This window comes from Lepidochelys olivacea (genome assembly GCF_965140295.1).
Source record: "Lepidochelys olivacea isolate rLepOli2 genome assembly, chromosome: 10".
NCBI lineage: Eukaryota > Metazoa > Chordata > Testudines > Cheloniidae > Lepidochelys > Lepidochelys olivacea.
Window position 1 is genome coordinate 68,997,537 of NC_140420.1, and position 24,025 is coordinate 69,021,561.

At 45.1% G+C, this 24,025-nt stretch overlaps 2 protein-coding genes across 4 annotated transcripts in view; one reads left to right on the top strand and one right to left on the bottom strand.

Moving 5' to 3' along the window:
- The window catches only part of MESD (mesoderm development LRP chaperone), a 121,819-nt gene extending 110,248 nt beyond the window's left edge, over window positions 1–11,571 (top strand). Inside the window, exons 1-3 of one of the 2 annotated variants that reach the window (XM_084642463.1) lie at window positions 765–1,268; window positions 6,773–7,005; window positions 9,627–11,571. In XM_084642463.1, coding sequence (XP_084498589.1) covers window positions 1,098–1,268; window positions 6,773–7,005; window positions 9,627–9,891 — 669 coding nt within the window. In that variant the 5' untranslated portion in view covers window positions 765–1,097 and the 3' untranslated portion in view covers window positions 9,892–11,571. Of the gene's footprint in view, window positions 1–764; window positions 1,269–6,772; window positions 7,006–9,626 lie in introns of those variants that run through there. The other variant, XM_084642464.1, reaches the window with a different exon arrangement.
- The window catches only part of LOC311527959 (uncharacterized protein), a 29,546-nt gene extending 6,499 nt beyond the window's left edge, over window positions 1–23,047 (bottom strand). The window contains exon 1 of one of the 2 annotated variants that reach the window (XM_084642466.1): window positions 22,830–23,047. In XM_084642466.1, the coding sequence (XP_084498592.1) occupies window positions 22,830–22,894 (65 nt within the window). In that variant the 5' untranslated portion in view covers window positions 22,895–23,047. Of the gene's footprint in view, window positions 1–22,436 lie in introns of both variants that reach the window. The other variant, XM_084642465.1, reaches the window with a different exon arrangement.
- Between the last annotated feature and the right edge of the window lie 978 nt (window positions 23,048–24,025).

Genomic DNA, 24,025 nt, shown 5'->3' on the forward strand with positions numbered 1-24,025 from the left:
TTCTTAGATTTGCTGGCTCTGGAATAGAGGCCAGTCACTTCCTTAAACTCTGGACTTCTGGGCATACACTCAGACACATCCTCTATCCAGCTGCCCTTCCTGTCATATGGACTCCAGTCCACCTGCCAAGGTCCTGAAAGCAGTGCTGGCCCTCTCCAAGCTGCCTTAGAAGCTATGGCCCCTCCATCGATTACTGTTTCAACCTGCAGAGACTACATGTCAGTTAAAGCAAGTCTTCTGCTATAAATGCATGAGATCTCTGGGACGAGTTCCAGAAGCTCTCCAACATTGGGAGCCAATCCTTACAGCACAGACTAAACACATCTGCAGTATTGCTAACTCTCATGCTTTTGTCCTGAGTCTCATGATAATTATTGTTTTCTTTAAAGCTCCAGCTCCTGGAGTCAAGTGGATATGTGATGATGTCAGCCTTGGCTCTTAAGGAAACAGTACATTTCTCGCCCTTGTGGCTGTGGAGAAAGCTTTCAAATGTGACACCCCCCCCCGTGCGTCTAAAAGGCTCAAAAAGCAGATAGCAAATAAAAACACTACAGCTATTATTTTTACATAGTCTCATGATTTTAAAGCCAATCTCAAGCTTGACTCATGATTTTTGAACATTTGGGGCAGCCGTTCACCCTACTGAAGGGAAGGAGAGCGGTGAGCAACCTCTCAAAGACGTTAAACGTTTACATCACTTTTTGAACGGTCTTTTCAAACCTTGGGTGTCTTACAGCGACCGGGCCAAATTCCGCCCTGGGTTACGCCCAGGCAGTCCCTCGGCCTCCAGGAGCGCTTGAGCTGGGCCTACGCGTGCAGAGGCTGGCCCCCAGTGTCACGCCCGGCTGGGAATGGAGGCGTGACCCCTTCCTGATAAGGGCGGGCCGCCCTCCTGCCTCGGGTTTCCCATCCCTGACCATCGGCCAGCCGCTGCTCCAGCTCCCTCGGGCTTCCACGCAGGCCGGGGGCAGCTGCTGCCCCACAGCCATCTCCGGCCGCCGCCTCCCGCTCCAGGATCTCAGGCCGGGCCCCTGTTGCCCCCGCCCCCGGAGGCGGGACGCGGAGGAGGCACCTCCTCCTCGCGGAGCGCGGAGAAGATGGCGGCGGCCGCGAGCTGGGCCCGCCTGGGCCTGGTGGTGCTGTTGTTGGTCGCGGCTGCCGGGGCCGGCGAGCCGGAGGGGAAGCGGCGGGCCCAGCCCGCCAAGAAGAAGAAGGACATTCGGGATTATAACGATGCGGACATGGCGCGGCTGCTGGAGCAGTGGGAGGTACGGGCTGGGCCGGGGACCCGCGGCGCCCCGCTCAGGCCACATGGTGCCCCCGTCACTGAGCTCCCCTCAGTCCCTCACCGCTCCCCCTGTGTCCACGTCCCCGCTCAGCTTCCCCGCCCCCCACCGCTTAGCACCAACTGACGTGTGTCCCCGCTGGCCCCTCGGCCGCCTCCGGCCTCTCGGATCCTCCCCCCGCCATCGCTGTTCGCTGCCCGCCCGCGCCCCGGGGCGCCGCGCAGCTCGGGCGCGACCGATGGGAGGGCGCTGTCCTGCCCCAACGGGCGGCGGCGCCCTTCCCGCAAAGCCGCTGTTGGAGCCGGTGTCCGCCTGGGCGGGGAGCGCGATGGCCAGTTCCCGCCGCTGGGCGGGGGAGAACGGGCCGGGGTTCCCCTGGCAAGCGGGGGGGGGGGGGCGAACTGCTAGTGGCGTCGGGGTTCCCCTGCCGATCAAGGGGTTCGGCCCCGCTGTGACATGTTCCACCTCCATCAGGTAGTTGCGTTAAAAGGGTGGAGGGGGGGTATTGATGGAATAGGTAGGACCCTAGTCACCCTTGACCCCCCTTCCCTCATCTTCCTGAAACCCCCAGTTACAGTTTGGGCTGAGTACAAGTAACCCTGGGAGTGAGCAGTTTAAGCCCTGTCCACTTCACTATGGCCGGTACTTGATTCCCTCCCTGCTTGAGAGCTCTGCTGTGGTCAAGCTAGTGAGCAAGTAGATTGTTATTTTGTGAGATTGAATGAACAGATAAATGACTTCTGCTAGGTAGTTGTGGTTAAGAGCACAAATTAAGGTACCACATATCACTCAGTTCAACTAATTGTTGCCCACTTTGTTCTCCACTGTCTCTTCCCAACTAGACTGACTTTCAAACTGGTTCCTATTTGAGGCCCCAATCTTGCAGACATGTACAACTCATACATGTTAATAACTTTATTTATTAAACAGTAATAAGTCACCGGGACCAGAAGATATTCACTCAAGAGTTCTGAAGGAACTCAAATATGAAATTGCAGAACTACTAAGTGTGGTATGTAACCTATTGCTTAAATTAGCCTGTTACATTAGCTATCCATCAGTCAGCTGGTAAAAGCCAGTTTTTTTAAAAAAGGCTTCTGAGGTGTTCCTGGCAATTACAGGCTGGTAAGCCTAACTTCAGTACCAGGCAAATTGATTGAAATTATACTAAAGGATAGAATTATCAGACACACAGATGAACACAGTTAGTTGGGGAAGAGTCACTCTGAGAGGATCCAGTGGATATAGTGTACTTGGACTTTCAGAAAGTCTTTGACAAGGTCCCTCACCAAGGGCTCTTAAGCAAACTAAGCCGTTATGGGCTAAGAGGGATGGATCAGTAACTGGCTAAAAGGAAACAATGGGAAGGAGTATATGGTGATTTTTCACAATGGAGAGAGGTGAATAGCAGTGTCTTCCAAGGATCTGTTCTGGGGCTATTGCTGTTCAAACATATTCATACGAGATCTGGAAAATGGGGTAAACAGTGAGGTGGCAAAGTTTGGGGATGATACAAAATTACTCAAAACAGATTACTTAGGGTTAGGGTTAAGACCAAAGCTGACTGCAGCGAGTTACAAAGCTGACTGCAGCTCTTACAAAACTTGGTGGTTTGGGCAACAAAACGGTAGATAAAATTCAATGCTGTTAAATGCAAAGTAATGCACGCTAGAAAACATAATCCCAGCTATACATACAAAATGATGACTGCCAGATAATGGGATGGATCACTTAATAATTGCCGGTTTCAGTAATTGCCGGTTCTGTTCATTCCCTCTGAAGAATCTGACATCGGCCACTATAGGAAGAAAGGATACTGGGCTAGATGGATCATTGGCCATACTAGGTCAGATGGTTCTTATGTTCTGTTAACTTTCCTTTATTGCCTGTTCCCTGTCTCTCCATGGACCCTTCTGTTGCTACACACTCTTCTATTTCTTTCCTCCCCATCTGCTGTCTTTTCTATTTGCCTCTCCCAAATGCCACAGAGCCTTCTGATTCCATTCCTTCCCCTATGGTTCTTATCCAGAATGTTTTGTTCAGTTTTTGAAAACAGCAGAGGTGAAAATATATCACTTTTATCTGTACCCAGTTACACAGGGTTCCAAGTCAAAGTGTGGGAACTGGTTTTTGCATGTGCCTTTCACACAGGAGATTTTTGCAGAGAGGAGAAAAGCCAGCTGATTCTGCTGAATTGAGTATTTTTGTTGAACAGCTTCTAGACTTCTCGTTCTATGAACTGGCACTAAGGCGTTGTCTACAGGAAAAAAGCACTGCATTAGAAATTATGTAACCTAATGTTTTAACTAAAATGATGTTAAAACATGATTTAACCCTTGGTTTAAAATGATGGTAATCATGACTAGCTAATATAGTTCCTTGTGAACAGCCTTATTTTTTTAAAAAGAAAAGGAGTACTTGTGGCACCTTAGAGACTAACCAATTTGTCTCTAAGGTGCCACAAGTACTCCTTTTCTTTTTGCGAATACAGACTAACACGGCTGTTACTCTGAAACCTGTCCTTATTTTTTTAGTGTTTCCTATCTCTATGGTAACCAACAGCAAGGATTGGAAAGTGGGAGTCACACCCTGCCTTCCCAGGGGGCTGCCAAAAGAGCACACAGGCCTTGCGAGGCTGAAGAGTTTGTAAGAGGGCTATATGTGCACTCTCCTCCTCCTCTTCATGTCCCCCTGCCTTTGTCACCCCCTCCCCCAACCTTCTGGGTGTCGGAAGGGAAATTTGAAGTAGTTGTAAATGTGTGGGATGAGGAAACTGGAAGTGGCAGATAAAGGGCAGGGAAGAAAAGGAGCGTTATAACAGAGAATGTGATTGATAAAAATGAGACCATATGGAAGAATGGTTGTGGTGTTAGCTGAGCCAGGATTTGAATTTTAATACTTCCTGACTCCTCCTAACTTACTGGGTGGCTTTGGACAAGTTATTTTACGGCCCTCCCACCCCCAGCTTTCCCACTTGTATAATGAGAATATTTGCCGGTCTCACCGGGATGTTGAGGATTAATTCCTGATTATTAAATAAAGTTTGCATTCATCCTAAAATAATCTACCATATATCTTTTTATATACACAGGGCATAATCTTCAACTGTTCTGAACTCATTCTTGACACAGATGAGGAAGGCAAATTTACCACTAAGCCCCCTTTATGCCTGTCTCAAACCTGCGAGCACATGGGACTGAACCAGACATGTAACAGTTAAAGGAGTTTAAGGGTTTTTAATTTATGCTTTTAATGGCTCCAGGGGGAGTTAAAGAGGGCAGTGATTGGCCAGCACGCATTGTGCTCAGGCCTTTCCCATTATACTGGGGGGGGGGCAAGTAGCATAGAGCACACTACATCTTCTTTATGCCACCCAAGGGTTCCAAAATGTCAGGGTAATCTCTAACAGCCCCTCCACGGTTGCTTTCCTTCTACTTTGTATAGCCTGAAGAGCGTAAGAGAGCTAGAAGTGGAGCCAAAATCTGCGGCAGAATTCTTTCCATGGCTAAAACCTGTATTCTTTAAAACCATTTATTCTTGCACTAATTTTAAACTTCGGCATTCCCCAGACTTGGCTCAGAGCTAAATTCATAAATCATCGTAGTTTCTTTGGCTAATTCTGTAATAGAAATATATACAATACAGTATGTGGAAATCAATAATAGAGAGAGTTCATTTTAGGAAGGGGTATGTGAGGAGAAAACAGATAAAGAAGAAATGTATGTGTATCATTTAATCCATTTAGTACTTTGTTTGTGAAACTTCATGTTCATACTTGCCTGGCAGACGTACGTATTCATTTTAAACTTGAAAATCACTTATTTGTCTTGCTTTCAGTTAGTAGTTTTGGACTTCACAATATGTATCTCTTATAAAGCTTTCTGAGAGGTCTTCAAGTGCTGAAGTGCCATGTGGAGAAGCTGTCAATCACTCCTTTTGATGGAAGGTTACACTTACTCAAACCAAAGCAATACTACTTTGAGAACATGAATAAATGTTCACAGCCATTCAGCTAATGGATATTAACAGGCATGTGTTAGCCAGTTTGTGTAATGTATAAGGGTTAGCTGAAACTTTGTATTCCTAGCTCCCCTTTTCACAAGTACAAAATAAGCTACATTTGTGGGGCTTAAGCTAATTTTAAAATTGTACTGAGAATTGCTTTTCTGTTTCCTAAAAATTATTTCTCAGTAATATGCTTTATGCTTTCACAATACTTTACAAACATGGCTTTTCTCAGCATCCCCAAAAAGTGCTATTCCCAATTTGCAGGAATGGGGACTAAGACAGAGAGAATAAAGATGGGATTTTCAGAAGTGTGGTTTTTTGTTTTTTCCCATGGGGTTTGTGGTATTAAATCACTTAGTTGCTTGTGAAAAATCCACCATAAATGATTTACTCAAGGCCACACAATAAATCAGTAGCAGAGCTGGGAACACAGTTAGAATTTCTGAGCTCAATTCATTAGGCAACTATTCTCTCCTCCCTCCTGCCATGCTTTGTATACACAACTCACAAAAGTTCAATCAAAACTAGTTTGCAAGCACTGAAGAAGGAAAAGCTTAAATACCTATTTAAGAAGTGACACTCTAATTCCCCAAAGTAAAAGACTGGAGAACAACATTGTGATAGAGATTCAATTTAAAAACTTAGGTCAATCAGTATAAAAGCAAACTCCACTTGTTCCAGACAGGAAGACAGCTGCACTCATTCATCCAAACCAGCCTCTTTAAAGGGGAAGATACATTGCATTGTCTTTTCCTGTCTCCATCTTGTGGTCAGAGGATAATACCTGATACATAAGATGGTATAGGGCATGGTGTAGAAATGAAGGTAAATGTACAGGAGACCTAAATTAAAAAAAAAAAAAAAAAAAAAAGCTACTAACGCTTAAGAGGGTGGGTGGGTGGGTGTGTACACGTACATTGCAACACTGCCTTTGTTTTTTCCACAAAGTATACAAGATGCATTGAAGTGTTTATTGCTTCTTTGTGTCTTGCATAAATGAGTATATAGAGCATGTGGATGACGTAACTGTCTTGGTGCCAATTAAATTACATTTCTTATGTAGTATGCAATGAATGGGTCAAATTTTGTTTGTAGTTTTTTACCCTTGTATCCCTATTGAAGTCAGTGGGACTTCAGGGGTGTGAATAAGGGCAGAATTCTTCCCTAAGCATGTGGCATATATAAGGTGATGGGGAGGGAAGGGAAGGATTCACAGAAGGTCAGTAAATACCACTTAAGAGTTGGAGCAGTCTCCCAGTAAAGAGTTCAGGAGATGCAATTTGCTATATTTGTCTTTATTTTGGAATCCTCATCATTAAATCAATCCCAACGTTCTCTTTATCACAAGCAGCCTCTAATAATTCTCTAAGCTAAACAGTGACAAATATCAAAAGAATAGTTTTGCAATAGGTTGGAGTTTATATCGAGGTGGCATCTTAAGTTTAATATGTAATTAAAATCTGTTTGTTTCAAAACAGAAAGATGATGACATAGAAGAGGGAGATCTTCCTGAACACAAAAGGCCATCAGCACCAATAGACTTCTCCGAAATTGATCCAAGCAAGCCTGAAAGTATCCTGAAAATGACCAAAAAAGGGAAGACTCTTATGATGTTTGTCACAGTGTCAGGAAATCCCACTGAAAAGGAGACTGAGGAAATTACCAGCCTGTGGCAGGGCAGTCTCTTCAATGCAAACTATGATGTACAAAGGTAAACAATTGTCTTCAAAGTTCTGTATTGCTTTGACAGGACCCTGATGTTTCTTTCTCAGGGTGTTCTTCAAAGCTGTTCTGTTTCTCTCAGTCCCTTTGCTCTCCTAAATCACTGTTTATACCTTTTTAACCTTCCTTCAAGCCTCCTTGGTAGTAATGTGGTCGGTTATACAAAGCTTTTTAAGACTTAGGGTATGTGTAGACCAGGGATTGGCAACGTTTGTCCTGCATTACCCTGGCGGGCCAGGCTGGTTTGTTTACTTGCCGCATCTGCAGGTTTGGCCAATCACAGCTCCCACTGGCTGCGGTTCGCCGCTGCAGGCCAGTGGGAGCTGCGGGAAATCACGGCCAGCACATCCCTCAGCCTGCGCTGCTTCCCACAGCCCCCATTGGCCTGACACGGTGAACTGTGACCAATGGGCGCTGCGATCAGCTGAACCTGCGGACGCAGCAGGAAAACCGACCCGGCCTGCCGGGGGGCTTACCCTGCCGGGCCGCGGGCCAAACGTTGCCGATCCCTGCTCTAGACTATAAACATGAGTCAACCTTTATGAGGTCGACTTACAGCCACCGAAGTAATCTCTGTGGTGGTGCATGTCCACACTACCCTCTTTGGGTCAGTGGTGTGCATCCTCACCAGCAGCGCTTCCACCAACCTAAGAGGGGCAGTGTGGGGACCTGAGAACCCAGTCTCTCAGCTCCGCTGGTAGCTTCCTGCCAGTAGTGCCAGGAGCAGGCAGGGAGCCACCTGGGCTTCTTGCCCTGGCTCTCAGCCGGGGGCAGGGTCCAGCCGCCCAGCTCTGCAGGGAGCAGGGGGTTTCTTTTGCCTGCTGTGAAATTGACAAGACAGCCAGTGTAAGGGACGCAGCGTTTACACAGACACTGTGTTGCCCTAACTATACCAACTAACCCTTACACCTCTCATGGAGGTAGAGTTGTTATATTGGCGTGGTAGGGCACTTTCATCAGTGGGAGGAAGGCTGTAATGTAGACGTTGACATAATTAGGTTGACATAAGCTGCCATATGTCGACCTAACTGTATAGTGTAGACCAGCCCTTAGTCATAGTGTCTGTATGGCCTAGCCTTTCTCTAACTCAATCCAGCCATATGTCTTTTTAATTGTAATTATTTATGTGCTTGATGGGAAAGCATTGCACCTGGAAGTCTGTGTCACCACTAAGCTTTTAATTCCTTTTACTAAAAATAAACGTTCAGAGATCTTTTTGAAATAGAAGGATGATAGATTGTCTGTGCTGATGAGGAGGCAGACAAAGTTCTGTTGTTATATTGATCTTACAACCAGTAATGGAATACTGTTTATTTCTTTTTATGTGAAAGAATTTAATGCATGTTGGCAGTTTATTTATGAGCTACTTAATGGAATTTTGTAATATTTTTCATATATTCTTAAGTATTCATCAACCACATTTTTGAAACATAGGCAAATGTGTCTTTCTGTGGTTTCCTTGAAGGCACCAAGTCTCAATACAGCCACAAACATTAGATAATTTAATGTCCTGGTTCTTACTTAGTTTTTGAGCTTATATTCTTCACTTTCCTCTTTGCTTTGTTTTATACATATTAATGAGTATTTATTATAAGTAAGGCTATGTTTTAGTCACAGATATTTTTAGTAAAAGTCACGGGCAGTAAACAAAAATTCATGGCCCGTGACCAGTCTCTGACTTTTACTAAAAATACCCATGACTAAAACTCGCGGGGGTGCATTTGCCTACCTGCCTCCACGCCTCTCCCCACCTCCCTCCCAGCATCAGTGGCAGCAGACTCAGTTTGGATGTGGGAGGGGGCAGGGGGTTGGGGCCCGGGACGGGGTGAGCCGGGCTCTGGGCGGTGCTTACCTGGGGGGCTCCCTGGAGGCGGCGACACCACCTCCTTCCTTCCCCCCCCGCTCAGCTGTGTCTTAAGCAGGGGGGCCAGGAAGCTCTGTCTGCTGCCTCAGCCTGCAGGCACTGGCCTCGAAGATCCCATTGGCCATGGTTCCCTGCTAATGAGAGCTGCAAAGCCAGCGCTCTGAGCAGAGGCAGCCCACAAAGCTGCCTGGCCATGCCTCCACCTAGCAGCTGAGCGAAGGGGATGTCACCACTTCTGGGGAGCCCCCAGGTAAGCGCTGCCCAGAATCTGCCTCACCCCATCCCATGCCCCAACCTCCTGCCCCATCCCACACCCAAACTCTGCTGCTGGGCACATGGTGGCCAGACTGCACCAGCAGCGGTTGATGCGACTGGCACAGGAGCTTCCTGAGCCGCCCCTGAGCCAGGCACACTGGCCGCTGCAGAAGTCATGGAGGTCATGGAAAGTCACAGAATCCGTGACCTCTGTGACAAACTCGCAGGCTTAATTATAAGATATCAACACTTTTATGTGTAGCTAATAGCCGTAGCTGTATAACAGCAAATTTCTTGGAGAGACTAATAAGAAATTGTACTTGCTGCCATGGTGTGTATTTAGGTTGAGCACTATCTGCTTTTTTTTAAAAAAGCAGATGTACCACTTAATGCTACTAAGTGCACCCTACTCTCGGAATTGCTCTAAATGAAACATCATGTTTTTAGCACTTCAAAGACCTAATGCTAATTGACAGTATTTTTTCATCTAGGTTTATTGTTGGCTCAAATCGTGCCATCTATATGCTACGTGATGGGAGCTATGCGTGGGAGATCAAAGACTTTCTGGTAAATCAGGAGAGGTGTGCAGATGTAACTCTAGAAGGTCAAGTGTATCCTGGGAAAGGAGCAGAAGAAAGTGAAAAAGTAAAAAATAAAACCAAACCAGAGAAAACTAACAAGAAAAAAAATGCAGACAAGAAATCAAAACCCCTCAAAGAAGACAACCGAGCTACCAAACAAAGAGAAGATCTATGACACATAAATTAAGCATACTGAATATAGTAAATAGAAAATCAACACTTCTATGCTGTTCACAGAGGAAACTAACTGTCTCTAAGTTTTGCAGCCTTACCTGTACAATTTCTGGCTCTTTAGGGGGGCAGGGGTGGGAATAAGAAGAGGAAGGATTACTGGGTTTAAGAGACTGTATGTATAAATGCACCAATTTACTTATTAATGTTGGGCATTTACTTAGTAACAGCAAAGTTAACGTTTACTGTCTTGGGATTGCCTACTTTAGATTGCAACATTTTTATGTTTTACTCAGTTGGTTTAAGGTTATAATAGGTACCAATGCATCCAATTTTATGGACTTTGCTCATATAATGAGAAAGGAAAAAGACTTGCGATCCTTACAGTGCACCAAAGTTCATATTTAGTAGTAGTTGGCCATTGTGGCTAGGTAAGTCAGTTATGTCAATGATTCACTGCTAGGTAGTAGACTGAACTGGCACACTATGTTCCTGGCAACCATTATACAGACTCTGCTCAGTGAGTAATATTTGCTATGATTTTAATGAATTGTACTCTGATTTCAGGCAGAGTATACCCTCAAAGTACCCCAGCTGGCATTGAAACAGGTGCCTGGATGCATAATATATAATTGTTTTGTTTGTACTCTGAATCGGCAAAAGCAAGGAGATTCTCAGGACCCGATTCTCTGGTCATCTGGATCTGCGTAAATGAGGCATAACCCTATGGGCATCAATGGAGTTACAATGCCAGTCTGAAAATGGTCTAAGTGAAAGAAGAATCAGGCCTTTGGCCAATCCCCAAACATATTTAGGTGCCTAACTGCCATTGAATTCAGTGGGAGCTAGATGCCTAAATACGTTTGGGCATCTGGGCCTTGGTGTATAAACTGCCAGTTTTTGTTTCAGCAAGCAGAGTTCTTGCAGAGTGAAAGACAAGTAAGTTAAAAGAGAAGCAGCCTTAACTCTGAATTTGTTTTTTATTGGTTTGAGAGCTTTTATAACTCTCTCTCTAAGTATTAATTGCAGTGCTGAGGAAAATTGGTGTACTACTAGCCATCTAGGCCCTGACCATTCTGTCAGTTACATGCTAACAGCTCCCATTAAAATGAGTTAGGGGGAGCATTTGTTGGTTTTTAATACTTAGCCCAGTCTACTTGAATACTTCCTCATTAAAATAATGAAATCAGTCTCCCTTTGCAATAACCATAACTACTGGGAAAGTTGATTGCGGGTGGGGGATTTAAATCCTCTTCAAAAGACACTTGTTTAAATAAAAGTTGTTTGTTCTAACTGTATCCGCATATATGTATGACTTTGAAGTTTTTCCTCAAATATGTTGAGGAATACATGCATAATGACCCAGAGCACACATTGATTTCAGGATAAGAGGCACAATATTAGATGTTTGATATTACTGAAATAAAGTTACTTTGATTTTTAAGGTGCCAAAATTCATGTGTTTTGAAGAATTAAAAGGTCCTAACTTGAACCATAATGGTTAATCTTTTTACATTGAAGTATTTTGTAAGTGGTTGACTTAGTGAGTGTTTGTTTCAGAATAAGAATGTAACTAAATTTGTACACAAATAGAACCTGGTTTAATTTGTTTCAAAATTCACCTTTTACAATTGTGGGCATGATACGTTAATTTCAGTAAACTTATCTTTGGGCCACAGGCTAATCCCTCTCTGGTTTCCGTAATTACTCACAAATAAAGATTACATTATGTTGATGAAACATGCAGGTATTAATATGCATATCTTCACTCTTCCCCTTGCAGGTCTTTGTGTGAATTAAAGATTAGATTGTTGTGAATTGCAGTAGAAAAGATTGCTGTAAATGTGTATCTGCGCAATACTTTGAGTGAAAAGCTATAAAGCATTTGTGTCTTGGGGATTAATTATACCGCTTTTCTGCGCTACTATTCATGGCAAAGATACAGAGCAGTGCAGACAACTCTGCAGATATTTGATATTCAGAATGTTTTCTGCTCTTGTAAACACATTGTTGTCTCATCTATCATTGATCTGTTGCTTGCAAGTACTCATTCTGCATTGCCTTTATTTGGAGTATTGCATCATTTTTCAGGAAAGAATCAGAAGCAAACTGAAGTGAAAAACTGTAAGATCCAAAATGTTTCTTAGTGTATAACAAACAAGTTATAATTTACCTTGTAAATTATAGAATTCTCTTAACACAGGATTTGAATCCTTTAGAAACTAAGGATATTTTAGTATGGATATAGAGACTTTTAACATGGCTATTCTAATCTCTGAGGAGACTACGGAGTGTTTCAATTGTATAATATATAACAGATGCATGCTAGAACATTTTATCCAGTTTGACAAAAAACTATGCAGTATAAGCACAAAAATGTAAATTTTAAAAATATTACAGACACTGTAAAAACAACTAAGTTTTTGTGTGTGTGCGGGGGGAAATCATTAAAAATTAAAACTATCCAAATACAACTTACAAATGAAACTTAAGCCAACATTTTAAAATTTGGATATCTAAAGTTAAATATCTAAATCCATATTTAGGTAAATAACAGTAGCCTGATTCAATAGTGCTAAACGCTCAACAGCAGGGGTCTGTCTAAAATGGGAAAAGGTGTTGTTTTATTTTAAACCTGATCTAGCTATCGTAATTTGAAACAACACTTACTTAGAGATGAGCTGTTACTGTCAGCTGTAGGTGCTAAATAGTGTTTCAAATCATGTTAGCTAGCTCGTTTTGGGGTTTTTTGAGTATATAAAAAGCATCTCTTTTTCTCTAGACACACTTAATAGGCATATAGCTGACTATTAATTAGTTAATGCTTTTTGATCCTCAAATAATTAAAAAGTATATGGTATTACATTCACCCAGATCTCCTATACTCCATTTTTCTTAACTCTCTCCTACCCACTCATTCCAGGGCCAACAGATAGTGTTATGTCTATTAATGTTACTTCACTGCACCTCTTAAATCTGTTATGAATGCCATGATCCTATTAAAAGCACAGGAAATTGTCACTTTGTTTATTTTCTTGACTGTTCCTTTTTCAATTTTAAAAGAAAAGGAGTACTTGTGGCACCTTAGAGACAAATTTATTTGAGCACAAGCTTTCGTGGGCTACAGCTCACTTCATCGGATGCTCAGATAAATTGGTTAGTCTCTAAGGTGCCACAAGTCCTCCTCTTCTTTTTGCGAATACAGACTAACACGGCTGCTACTCTGAAACCTTTCAATTGTTAGTATCCTAACTAGTATCTCTAAAACAAAGGTATAGGGTTGGAAAGGAAGAAAAGAGAGCTGAGTACTTTTAGTTTTGAATGCTGTCCTGCCAGACTGTGAGAGTCCTGCGTGTGTTCTGGACATCCATTTTCTTTAATTCCATTTTAAGTTCTTGCACACAGTTCATGTGTATGTTTTCTTTCGATGACACTTTTGCATCAGATGTGATCTTGGAACAATGAGCAGAATATGTGTAATGAAGGGACAACTTACAACAGTGGCTGAATATCCTCAGTGAAGATGCTGTGGAGCAGTGAATAAGCAGGAATCCAAGCCAACTGGTGGATCCCAACATGCAGTTCTGCATTTGATATGCTGCTTTTAAGCTTAATGGATGTCTGAGACAAGGTTGGCAGGTTTTGGCTACCGGCATAGCTTGTCTGGAAATATTCCCTGTACAGCCAAATGGATGATGTAATATGTATGTCAGTGAGCCACTTTAGAGAGAACTCTGTATCCTGATTTCCCCACCCCCTTATTGTTTACACAGTTGCATAAAACCAAATCTGTGCTTTTCATCAAAGCTAAATTGGTGCCTGCCTGCCTTTGTAGCAGACATGCTGTAGCAGTAATACTGCAAAAAGTTTTCCTGGAAGATATAACATGTGAGTATAAATTATTTCTGTGAATTGCAAGTTTTACAAAAGCTAAATGTCGTGCCTAAGTTAGCCAACTTTGAGGTTATACTACATAAAGATTCGTTACAGAACCTTTACAGGCAAGCTATATTGATAGTTCTAATTGTATAGTCAGCACTTACATCTCTGATAAATATAGGAATGAATTTTTACAGTACTTTCTAGAAACACAATGATGAACTGTTTTATCTGTTTCAGTGAGCATCATCATTGTACTGGACTTCTAACCAGGAAGTTTCAGAATAATGATGCAACTTCCATTGACAGAGGACTTGATCTTGTTTCCATTGGTTTCAATGGAAGCTTTGTCATGGACTTCAATTGGAGCAGGATTGGGGCCCTTCGCCTTACACAAAAGAAATGCTGAATACAGGAGCTGAATTGAATGCCAGAGACTGAACTTTTAGAGAAAGGCTTCAGCATAATGCTGAAACACCATTGCCTATGGAGAAGTAGGTGGTGGTAGTTTACACAAATAATATTTCCAGGACAGCATTTGTGTATAATAATTTTTCAACAATGTAATGAATCATTTAAATAAAACTTACTGTAAAACTACTGTTAATTACTAGCCTTCTCTCCTTAGCTGTTGCACAGTACTCTACTATTACAAACCACTTGCAGACAAGGAAGGTGACTTCCCATTTCTTCAGTAAGTTCTATTTAGCTTGTTTATGCGTTTCCTTACACTTCCATCTAGTGGTGTAAATAAAAACATTTTAAAAACTCGACTTAACTCCATTATGGGACACCTGAAACTATACAGCCAATCATATTTTGTATTTTAACAGATGAATCTTATATCTCTTCTACAAAGAGTAAGGTGGGTGTCTGCCCCCAAAAAAGACTTTATCAGTGGCAGATGCAAAAGATATTTTCTAAACGTTATCTTCCATTTTTAAACTTTCAAAATTAAACTCTTAAAAGCTCAAATGTTTCACAAAGATTTGGAGGAGTCTAATGACATCAGGCTTTGGATGGTGCCCTATGATGATGGTCTGTGAACTTAAAGTGGCTATAGTGGGTTAAAGCAGCGGTTCATCTAGCTCAGTATCCTAATGTCTAGCGAGGGCCAGTGCCAGATGCCACAGAAGGAATTAACAGAACAGGGTAATTTATTGAGTGATCCATTGTGTCATTCAGTCCTAGCTCTTAGGGACAGCCAGAGCATGGGGTTGTGTCCTTGACCATCTTGGCTGACAGCTATTGGTGGGCCTATCTTCCATGAATTTATCTAATTCTTTTTTAAAATCCAGTTATAGTTTTGACCTTCACACTATCCCCTGAGAATGAGTTCCACAGGTTGACTGTGTTGTATGAAAAAGTATTTTTGTTTGTTTTAAACCTGCTGCCTGTTAATTTCATTGGGTGACCCCTGGTTCTGTGAAGGGGGAAATAACACTTCTTTACTCACTTTCTCCACACCATTCATGATTTTATAGACCTCTAATGTATCCTCTCTTAAGAGTCTCTTCTAAACTGAGCAGTAAGAGATTCCTTAATCTTTCCCCAAATGGAAGTTGTTCCATCTCCCTAATAATTTTTGTTGCCCTTCTCTGTACTTTTCCCAATTTTAATGCATCTTTTTTGAGATGGGGCAACCAGAACTGCATGCATTATTTGAGGTTTGGGAACACTGTAGACTTACATAGTGACATATTATTTTCTGTTTTATTATCTATCCGTTTCCTAATGGTTCCTAACGTTGTTACTTTTTGACGGCTGCTGCACATTGAGCCAATGTTTTCAGAGAGCTATCTACAATGACTCCAAGATCTCTTTCATGAATGGTAACATCTAATTTAGACTCCATCATCTTGTGTGTATAGTTGGGCTTATGTTTTCCAGTGTGCATTACTTTGTATTTATCACCATTGAATTTCATCTACCAGATATTGTATCTAACTCTGCCTTAACATGGACATAAATTGGGAGTAACTCCATTTTAGTCAATGGAGTCACATCAATGTAAAATCAGAAGTGGGCCCAGTCGCAATCTGAATTCCATAAAAGGCTTTCTGAACAAATTTACTTAGTAATACGTGATGAATTCAGGCTAAATTGGACATTTCTGGCTCTTTTGCTTCAAAGAGGTTGTGGTGTGCTTCTAACGATTGATGCTTAGCAAATATTTTATGCAGTATGCATTTGGGAACATAAGCAGCTGCTTCATATAGACATATCAGTGGGTGCTGAAGTACACTATGCCACTTAAATTTTACAACCACTAGTGATGCTAAATTGTCTGAGTCCACCATTTTGAATTTTAGCTTAAACTAAATATAGCATGGGTGTCATGCTCTAGTATAGAGCGGAATGTAGTTACTGCCAACTGCATATTTATATATATAATGTAGTGGGATTCATGCTGTTCAGCCTGATGTATTTTTAAACACCATTTGCCGACAGTTAACCCTGAAAGAGGATTGCTTGCATTATAAAAATAAAGGCCCCCAAATTTTCACACCCACTTGTCTACAGTGAGGTGCCTGAATCCACCTCTCAGCACCTACATTCAAATAATCTGTTTTTCAAAGCTATGGTACATGTAAATATTTCCTGCTTACAAATTCTATGCAGTTCTCATCTATTTCAATAGACTTTCTGCATGCTCAGCTTACCTGAAAAAATTGGAGGTCCTTATATTTAGATGGCTAAATATGGTTTTAGAAACATAAATGTATGCATGCAGTATAGACCATTTTGGCACCTCTTTATAGATGGGTGGCATTTCACTTTTGAAGTTGCGCTCTGTGTCGCTCGACAGCTTGTACCTTACACCACCAGAAGATAGTCCAATAAACAATACTAGCAGACCCACATTGTCTCTCACGGCCTTCCCCAGGGGAGCAGCAGGGCCTGGGACAAATCAGCCTGTATGGGCACCCCTCCCCGCCCCCCCGCTTAACTTTTTTTATACTGGAGAAATCTGGTGTGGGGAGGGGATACCAGTGATGGCTCTGGTAGGTACCCAAATCCCCACCCCAAGTTGGCCTGAGCAGCACCTCCCCCGCCTCCGTGCAGCGCCGTCCCAAGTCCCTCTTCCCCACCCTCCAGGCTTCCCTCCCCTGAGCCTAGATACCTTTCCCTCCACTCCAGGCTCATCCCATTATCCTCTTGGGACGCTGGGCTCAGATTCCCTCCCCAAGGTCCCAAACTTGCTACCTTGGGTTTGCTGGAAGCTGTGAGCACCATGAGCAGCCACAGTCTGCCGCTTTGTGGTAGTGCTCAGCCATGGCCTGGTACTGGCACCTCATCTGGGCACAAGCTGCTTGTGCAGAGGATGAGAACAAGCAGCACTGGGGTCAGGCGGAACCTTTGCAAGGGCTTTCCTTCCCTGCTCGGTATTCTCTATTGGGGCCTGAAGCGCCCTCCTTGTGCCCCAGCTGAGCAGGACCTTGTGGCCGCCCCATGAAATGGTGACTCACAGCGCAGCTTTGCTCTAGTGTGTGACTGTCAAACTCACCTCGCGGGGCCCTGTACTCATCATCTCAGTGACATAAATGCCTCAAATGCCCCAGGAGCTAAGTCTTCCTAGCCTGGTAGCATCACCAGAAGGAATGCTTCAGCAGGCCACATCCTGAGCTCTGTGCAGTGCCCCACCCCAACTGTCCTGTCACCTTCAGGTCACACCCTCAGGTGATCCATGTGCAGCCACCCCCCCCCCCCATCACCTTTGGGTCCTGCCCCGAGGTGAGCCCCACATAGCCCTAACTCCATTGCCTTCATTAGCTTGCTCATGACTAAGAGCACTTGTCTCAGCTAACCATCCTGCTGGGGATGTGTGAGCCAGATTAGCCGCTGGTTCCCTCTCCCATCACTGGGCTGAGTCTATATGGCTAACAGGAGGGTTTGTTTCCCTGAGCGGTCACTATTACCGCCAAGGGGCAGTCTGTGCAGCATAAAGGGGCTGTTATGCTAGATGTATTTCTTGCTGCTAACTGCAACTGGTAACAGAGCTGACCTCCCGCCCCGCCTTTCTGTGATGCCAGGTTTTTTGGGGCCCTGGTAGCCCCATATCCTCTCTCAGCAGCTCTACATGGAGGTTCCTGTTAGTGTGAGCCCCCCCCGGCTTAGGTTTCAGCATGGCCAGACTCTGAGTGCCTTTGTAGGATTGGGAGAATGACGCCTGGGTTGGGGAGCTGTCCAGCTTGCTATCACAGGGTTTTGTCCTGCTGTCCATCACCATAGTAGCTGATAAGGAAGTCCCGAGTGACAGGCTCCTAAGTAGGGAGTTAGGTACCAGGCTGGCTCCCATTAGCACCCTCACAAGTGGGGACATCAAGGCAGGCATTCCATAACTGATCAGTGGATGCTCTATACTTCATGAACCCATCCTGCCTCCCCCCCCCGCCCCCCGTGTAGCAGCAAAGAGATGGGGAGTACACACCCCAAGTGACTGGCCCACGGTTGGGGGGTGGGGGAGGGGAGGGGAGGGCTGAAGAGATGGTAATTAATGATGTTGGTTAAAGGACCCTATTGAGCAGAATCTGTACAGAATGGGAAAATAAATGCTCTAAAAATAATAGGCAGCAAGCCCAGGGGCACTTGTTCTTCGGGTGTGGCCTTGCGGGAGTCTAGGGGATTGGGTTTTATAGCAAACACTAACAACGTGATTTTTTTTTTAAACTACCTGATTTGGCTTGGTAAGTGCAAGGGTTCCACATCACTAGCCTCCTGGTATCAATCACATTCACTTTTAAGAATGATTGGAGCTCGTTGGAGTAGGCACCATCCTTTATTCTGCTATCTGTGTATTCTTATGAGATGGAGCCCTGATCCTGCTTTAAGCAAGGGAACTTAACCCTTAACCCTGAGTTAACCCCTGCCTCCAGAGCCAGAGAAGGGGACATGCTGAGATTGTGGCCCACTTAAGAGCCTGGGCCAGTGTGGGGAGCCCTGGACCCTTCACCTGCCCTGAGTGAGGGGCTGGGGAGCCTGAGAGCAGCCCCCAGCCTGTGTCTCTGCCACCCAGGGCAGATGGAGGGTTGAGGGCTCCCCACAGCGGCCCCAGGCTTCCTGGGCAGCTCTTACAATGGCCCAGCTCCAACTTCTGGCCAGGCCAGGGGTCAGGGCCTTGTGGGGGATGGAGCAGGGGGCAGAGAGAGAGAGAGAAAGTGTGCGTCTCTCTCTCTTACTCTCGCCCAGGTCCCAATGAATCTTACGCCGACTCTGTGCCTAGCTTCTGTGAAAAATTCTGGTGGGGAGAGACCGTGGGGAAAAGCTTCACCAGCTGCTGGAGCCTTTCACTGTAGCAAGGCTCTGCCAGGGTGGGAGGCAGCAGAGAAAGGATGGCGGAGCCTTTCCCCGCTGTCCTTCTGCGGCTGCAGCTTTGCCCTGTGGCTGGGACGGGCTCCAGCAGTGGGGCGCTGGTGCAGCCTTTCCCTGCAAAGTGAGTCTTTTCCTACGGAGGGGAGCATAGCAGGATAGCTGGGGAGGCATACTTGGGTGAGCAGAGAGCTGTGTAGGGTATATACTCACATACATCCCGTCACGCATCTTTCTTATTTATACCTGGGCTGGGTGGGGAGGGGAGTTATGCGGGTATGTATGCCGCACGCTGCTGAAAGAAGTATGCAGGGTAGGCATACCTGCGAGGAACGAAAGGGCTGTAAAACTTGCCTAACCAGCCTTCTCAGGATTTCCCCGGGTCAGGGGGAACCTTTTTGTGGCATACGGCTGCTGCAGCAGCTCAATGGCCTTGTCCTCCACCACTAGGGGGCATGGCTGAGGAAACCAGCATGTCATAGAGTATCAGGGTTGGAAGGGACCTCAGGAGGTCATCTAGTCCAACCCCCTGCTCAAAGCAGGACCAATCTCCAATTTTTGCCCCAGATCTCTAAGTGGCCCCCTCAAGGATTGAACTCACAACCCTGGGTTTAGCAGGCCAATGCTCAAACCACTGAGTGAAGCACTGCTAAACTCCAGCAAATCTCCAGCTACCCGAATGGCTCCAAAGGGCCCTTGGCAGCTGAATACAACTTAGAGCAGCCAAGTGTAAAGTTACTTTTGTGGCTTTCCTGCCAACTTCACCCTAGGCCTATGTCATGTGCACCTTGGGTGCACCAAACAATCCAGGCCTAACTAATCAAGTGCCTAAAGGGCACAGAAGTATATGGCACACCGGTCCTGTAACTCTTACTATAGCCAGCTAACAGTTGTATTTTAAATACATTCTAGAAAATGGTGTTGCCAAAGTGTAACATACAATGTTTTTCGCCTGTGTTAGCAGGGTCAAATGCCATGCCCTCCAGTCATGTTGTTGGCTGAGCTTGCAAGGCTTTCCACTCAACTCGCCAGCATGCCTCGGCCTGCATGTGTCAGTAATGTACTGGTCAACTTTTGACTGGCCACATCTCATCAAGTCCAAATTTTCAGAGGATATGCTCATCATCAGTGGCCAGAACCCTAGTGATTGGGGGGCGGGGGGGGGAGGGAGGGAAGGGAGGGAAGGGCACATGGGGGGGGGGGAAGGGGGAGGCGCTTTCAAGCCCCTGCCTTCTGATTGGCACAGACCAGGTGAAGCACCTCTGCAACTCTCTAGAGAGCAAATTAAATAACAAACTGATTGACGGCTCCCATTAATGGCTTCAAACATACCACCACCCACACCCTGAAGAGAGCTAAATGCATGCCCTGCTCGCAGCAACCAAACAGCTCAGCCAGTAGGAACAGTCCTTCTGTCCTGCCTCCCTCCTCGCAACCTGCCTCCTCATGTCTGTGTGGTGGTTGGGGAAGAGACAGAGGGCATCAGCCTGAGCCCATCCTTTCCAAACCAGAGGGAAGAAAGATACTTGACAGGTACACAGATCTCCTGGTAAGGTGGGGAGGAGGATTTGGTGGAGAACAGAGCCCCTGCTGCTGGGAAAGGACCAGAGTCCCTGGCATAGTGAGGAGAGTGGGAGACCTGGCTGTGCCGGGGGGAGGGGGGCACATGATATGGGAGAATGGGGGCTTACAGCACCCCTGGTGGGTCAGGGGTGTTGGGGGACTCTGCTATGGACAAGTGACACACAACCCCTGCCAAGCAGGCATGGGGGCATTTCAGTGAGACCATGAAACAGAGAGGGATGGGATTGGGGGGCACACAAAGAGCTTGTGGAGGAGAAATGAAGGATTGCCAAGTGTCCCATGTCCATAAAATGAGCTTGGCTACAAAGTGTGTTTGATTCTGAATACAACTTACCACTGAAAAGATAGACATTCCCCTATTCCACTTGCAAATGTATAGCACCTTCTTATGTAGTAAGGGGTGTTTTTTCTCCCTTTTTGGGTAAAATATTACACGAACTCGTCAGAGCAGTAGGAAAATGTTTAACTAGGACCGGGACTGTAGCCAGATCATTAGACCTAGAATGAAAGGCCTTTAAGCATTTTACAGTTAGTGTAGCAGGGGACAGATTATGATGCTGCACTGTAAATAGAAGAAGTGGTTTCCCTCTGTACATTGTCTATTCCTAGGTTCGGCATCTGTCAGGAAATGGGCTGATGCGGGTAAAACTATTTGTTTGTATAATGTGACTGTATCACAGAAGGGCACTTACTGCCGCCAGTAAGTCCAAAGTCATAAAAACTACAGAAATATGTCCCTCTCCATGTTGACCAGCCTTCAGATAACCCCACGTAATCCTTTGCCTTAACTGCATCCAGGTCTGTAGGAGTGGATGTCAATGTGAAAGGTGCTATAATATGGCAGTAGTGACAAACTCAGCCTATTTCATGCAATGAGATGAGGAAGTCAACCTGGGGTTCTAACATGGAAGAGTGTTCAGGACAGGTCTGACCTTTGGCATTGGCACGCAGCCCACCAGGGAAATCCGCTGGCGGGCTGGGACGGTTTGTTTACCTGCAGCGTCTGCGGGTTCGGCCGATCGCAGCTCCCACTGGTCACGGTTCACCGTGCCAGGCCAATGTGGGCTGTGGGAAGTGACGCGGGCCAAGGGATGTGCTGGTCGCCCTTCCCTTAGCCCCCATTGGCCTGGCACAGTGAACCCCGGCCAGTGGGAGCTGCGATCGCCCGAACCTACAGATGCTGTAGGTAAACAAACCATCCCGGCCCACCAGTGGCTTTCTCTGGCGAGCCACGGGCCAAAGGTTGCTGATCCCTCCTTTACAGGTAAAGCAAGAGAGTAACTGGCTAGCTGGGTATTCATAAACGGGAACTATTGCCCCCCCCACCTCATTTATCACCCACATTAATTCATGGGAATGTATATCCCAGAACCAACAACCCTGGAGGAAGTGCTTGAGGCAGGGATCTCAGCACTCTGAGAACCAGATACGCCTACATGTAAGGGTGAAACAGGAGCAACAGAAAGAGCACACCATGGCTCGAACTAATATTGCATCCTGCTCGGAAAAACATGCCTGCAATGTGGTAGCAGCCATCAGTGGACCCACAGTTAACTTGAAATGGACAAACCATGAAAGCCAATCATCTTTGACTTCGAGGGATCGCTGATGATGAGTTTTAGACAATATGGGGCCAGATCATCAGCTGGTGCAAATCACCAGGCAGGAGGGAAGCAGTGCAAGCAGCTGCAATTGGTTCCAGATGTAATTCCCTGATTCAGAAGGAAATTACAGAATCATAGAAACGTAGCACTGGAAGGAAAATCGAGACCTCACCTAGTCAGCAAGCTCCTGGTACACAAGCTCCTGGTACACAACTTTGTCTTCTGAATCATGAGTGTCAGTCCCATTTTCTGGTGTGCTTCCACAAAGACACTGATCATCACCTGAAGCTCTGTTTCCGAGTGAGCACATACTCCAGCATTGTCAGCATACTGAAGCTCGACGACTTGGATCAGCAGTGTTTTGGTTCTGGATTGGACGTGGCCCTGGTTGAACAGCTTACCATCCATTCGATAGGGGTAGCTACAACTACATGTGTTCTATACACACAGGTGATGGGATAAAACCAATTTCAGTCTCATTAGCATATGTACAGCTCTAGGCTGTACACTCTGAGTTAGATCCAGAGCTGCACTGGGACACAAAGCTGTCCCGAAGCCAGCTTACCTGGCTCCTGGAAGATCCCAGTGTAGAGAGGAGCTCGTGGGGTGAGGTGGCGGGGGCATAGTCATTGTAGTCACTTCTACACTACTGCTCCTGCCAGCCCTTCAGCCAACACAGGGGCGTTAAGGGAAGGGGGCACAGCAGAGCTTCCTCTGTTTCGGCGATCCACAGCTGCTGGACTGGTGCCTTGGGGCTGTAAGCAGCCAGTACAAATTCCACTGGCATATCAGTCTTGTTAAACATGACACACACAGTAGGCAGTACAAAGTGCAGCATGGGCAATACACTTTGCCTAAGGAACTCTGGGCAGGAGGGAGTAGCAAAATAACCAGGTCGTACTGAAGAGAAACCAGCGGGTTATGCCCTTTTGTTGGCTTGTGTTACAAGAAAGGAAAAATACCTTTACTGTATTTGCTAGTGAAGTTACTTCCGAGTGAGCAGTAACTGAAAGTGACGCTTCATAGAGGATGCTGGATTGTGAGCAGTTTTAAACCCATTATTGTCATAGGGGGTTAAAAGAGGCCTTGCTATAAGGGCATAGTTCTTTGCCTTTCTGTCAAGGCTCAGTTAGTCAGTCTCTTGTCTTCCTTCATTTCAAGTTGCCAACAATCCCTTTGTTTTCCCATTTCATAAGAAAAATCTCAAAGAACAACAAATACCCTAGAAAGTGGGATTTTTTTAAAAAAGGCAGATGCTGCCAGTAAACAAAAACAGTGCAACATGTGAGACTAGGAACATTCAACAAATATGTGTGAAGTGAAGTGTTACAAAGTGCTCATTTCCCCAAAACTGGATTAAGTCAGCCTACAGTTTGCTGCAGAACTTTTCACAATGGCTGTCCCACATCCATGTCCCCTTCGCTTTCATAACGTGTTGCAGGCATCAGTCTCTCAATCCAGATCAATGAATGAAATCCCAAAGATGCTTCAGGTTCCACTGAGTGTTTTCTTCCTTTGGGGAGTTAAAGGCTAACGCCAGTGCAGATGAAGAATGTTCTTCAAGACTGATGCATGACTGCATCCCTTCTGAAGGAAAATAATAGGTGGATGTGACCATACTAAAATGACTCCAATGTCAGCGACTTTAAACCCACCCCTCTCACTCATCTTTACAGATGGAGTAATAAATACATAATGATATCCCAAGCTTAGGGAACACTTGAGAACATAATAAATAACAAAACTATACTCACCACTACT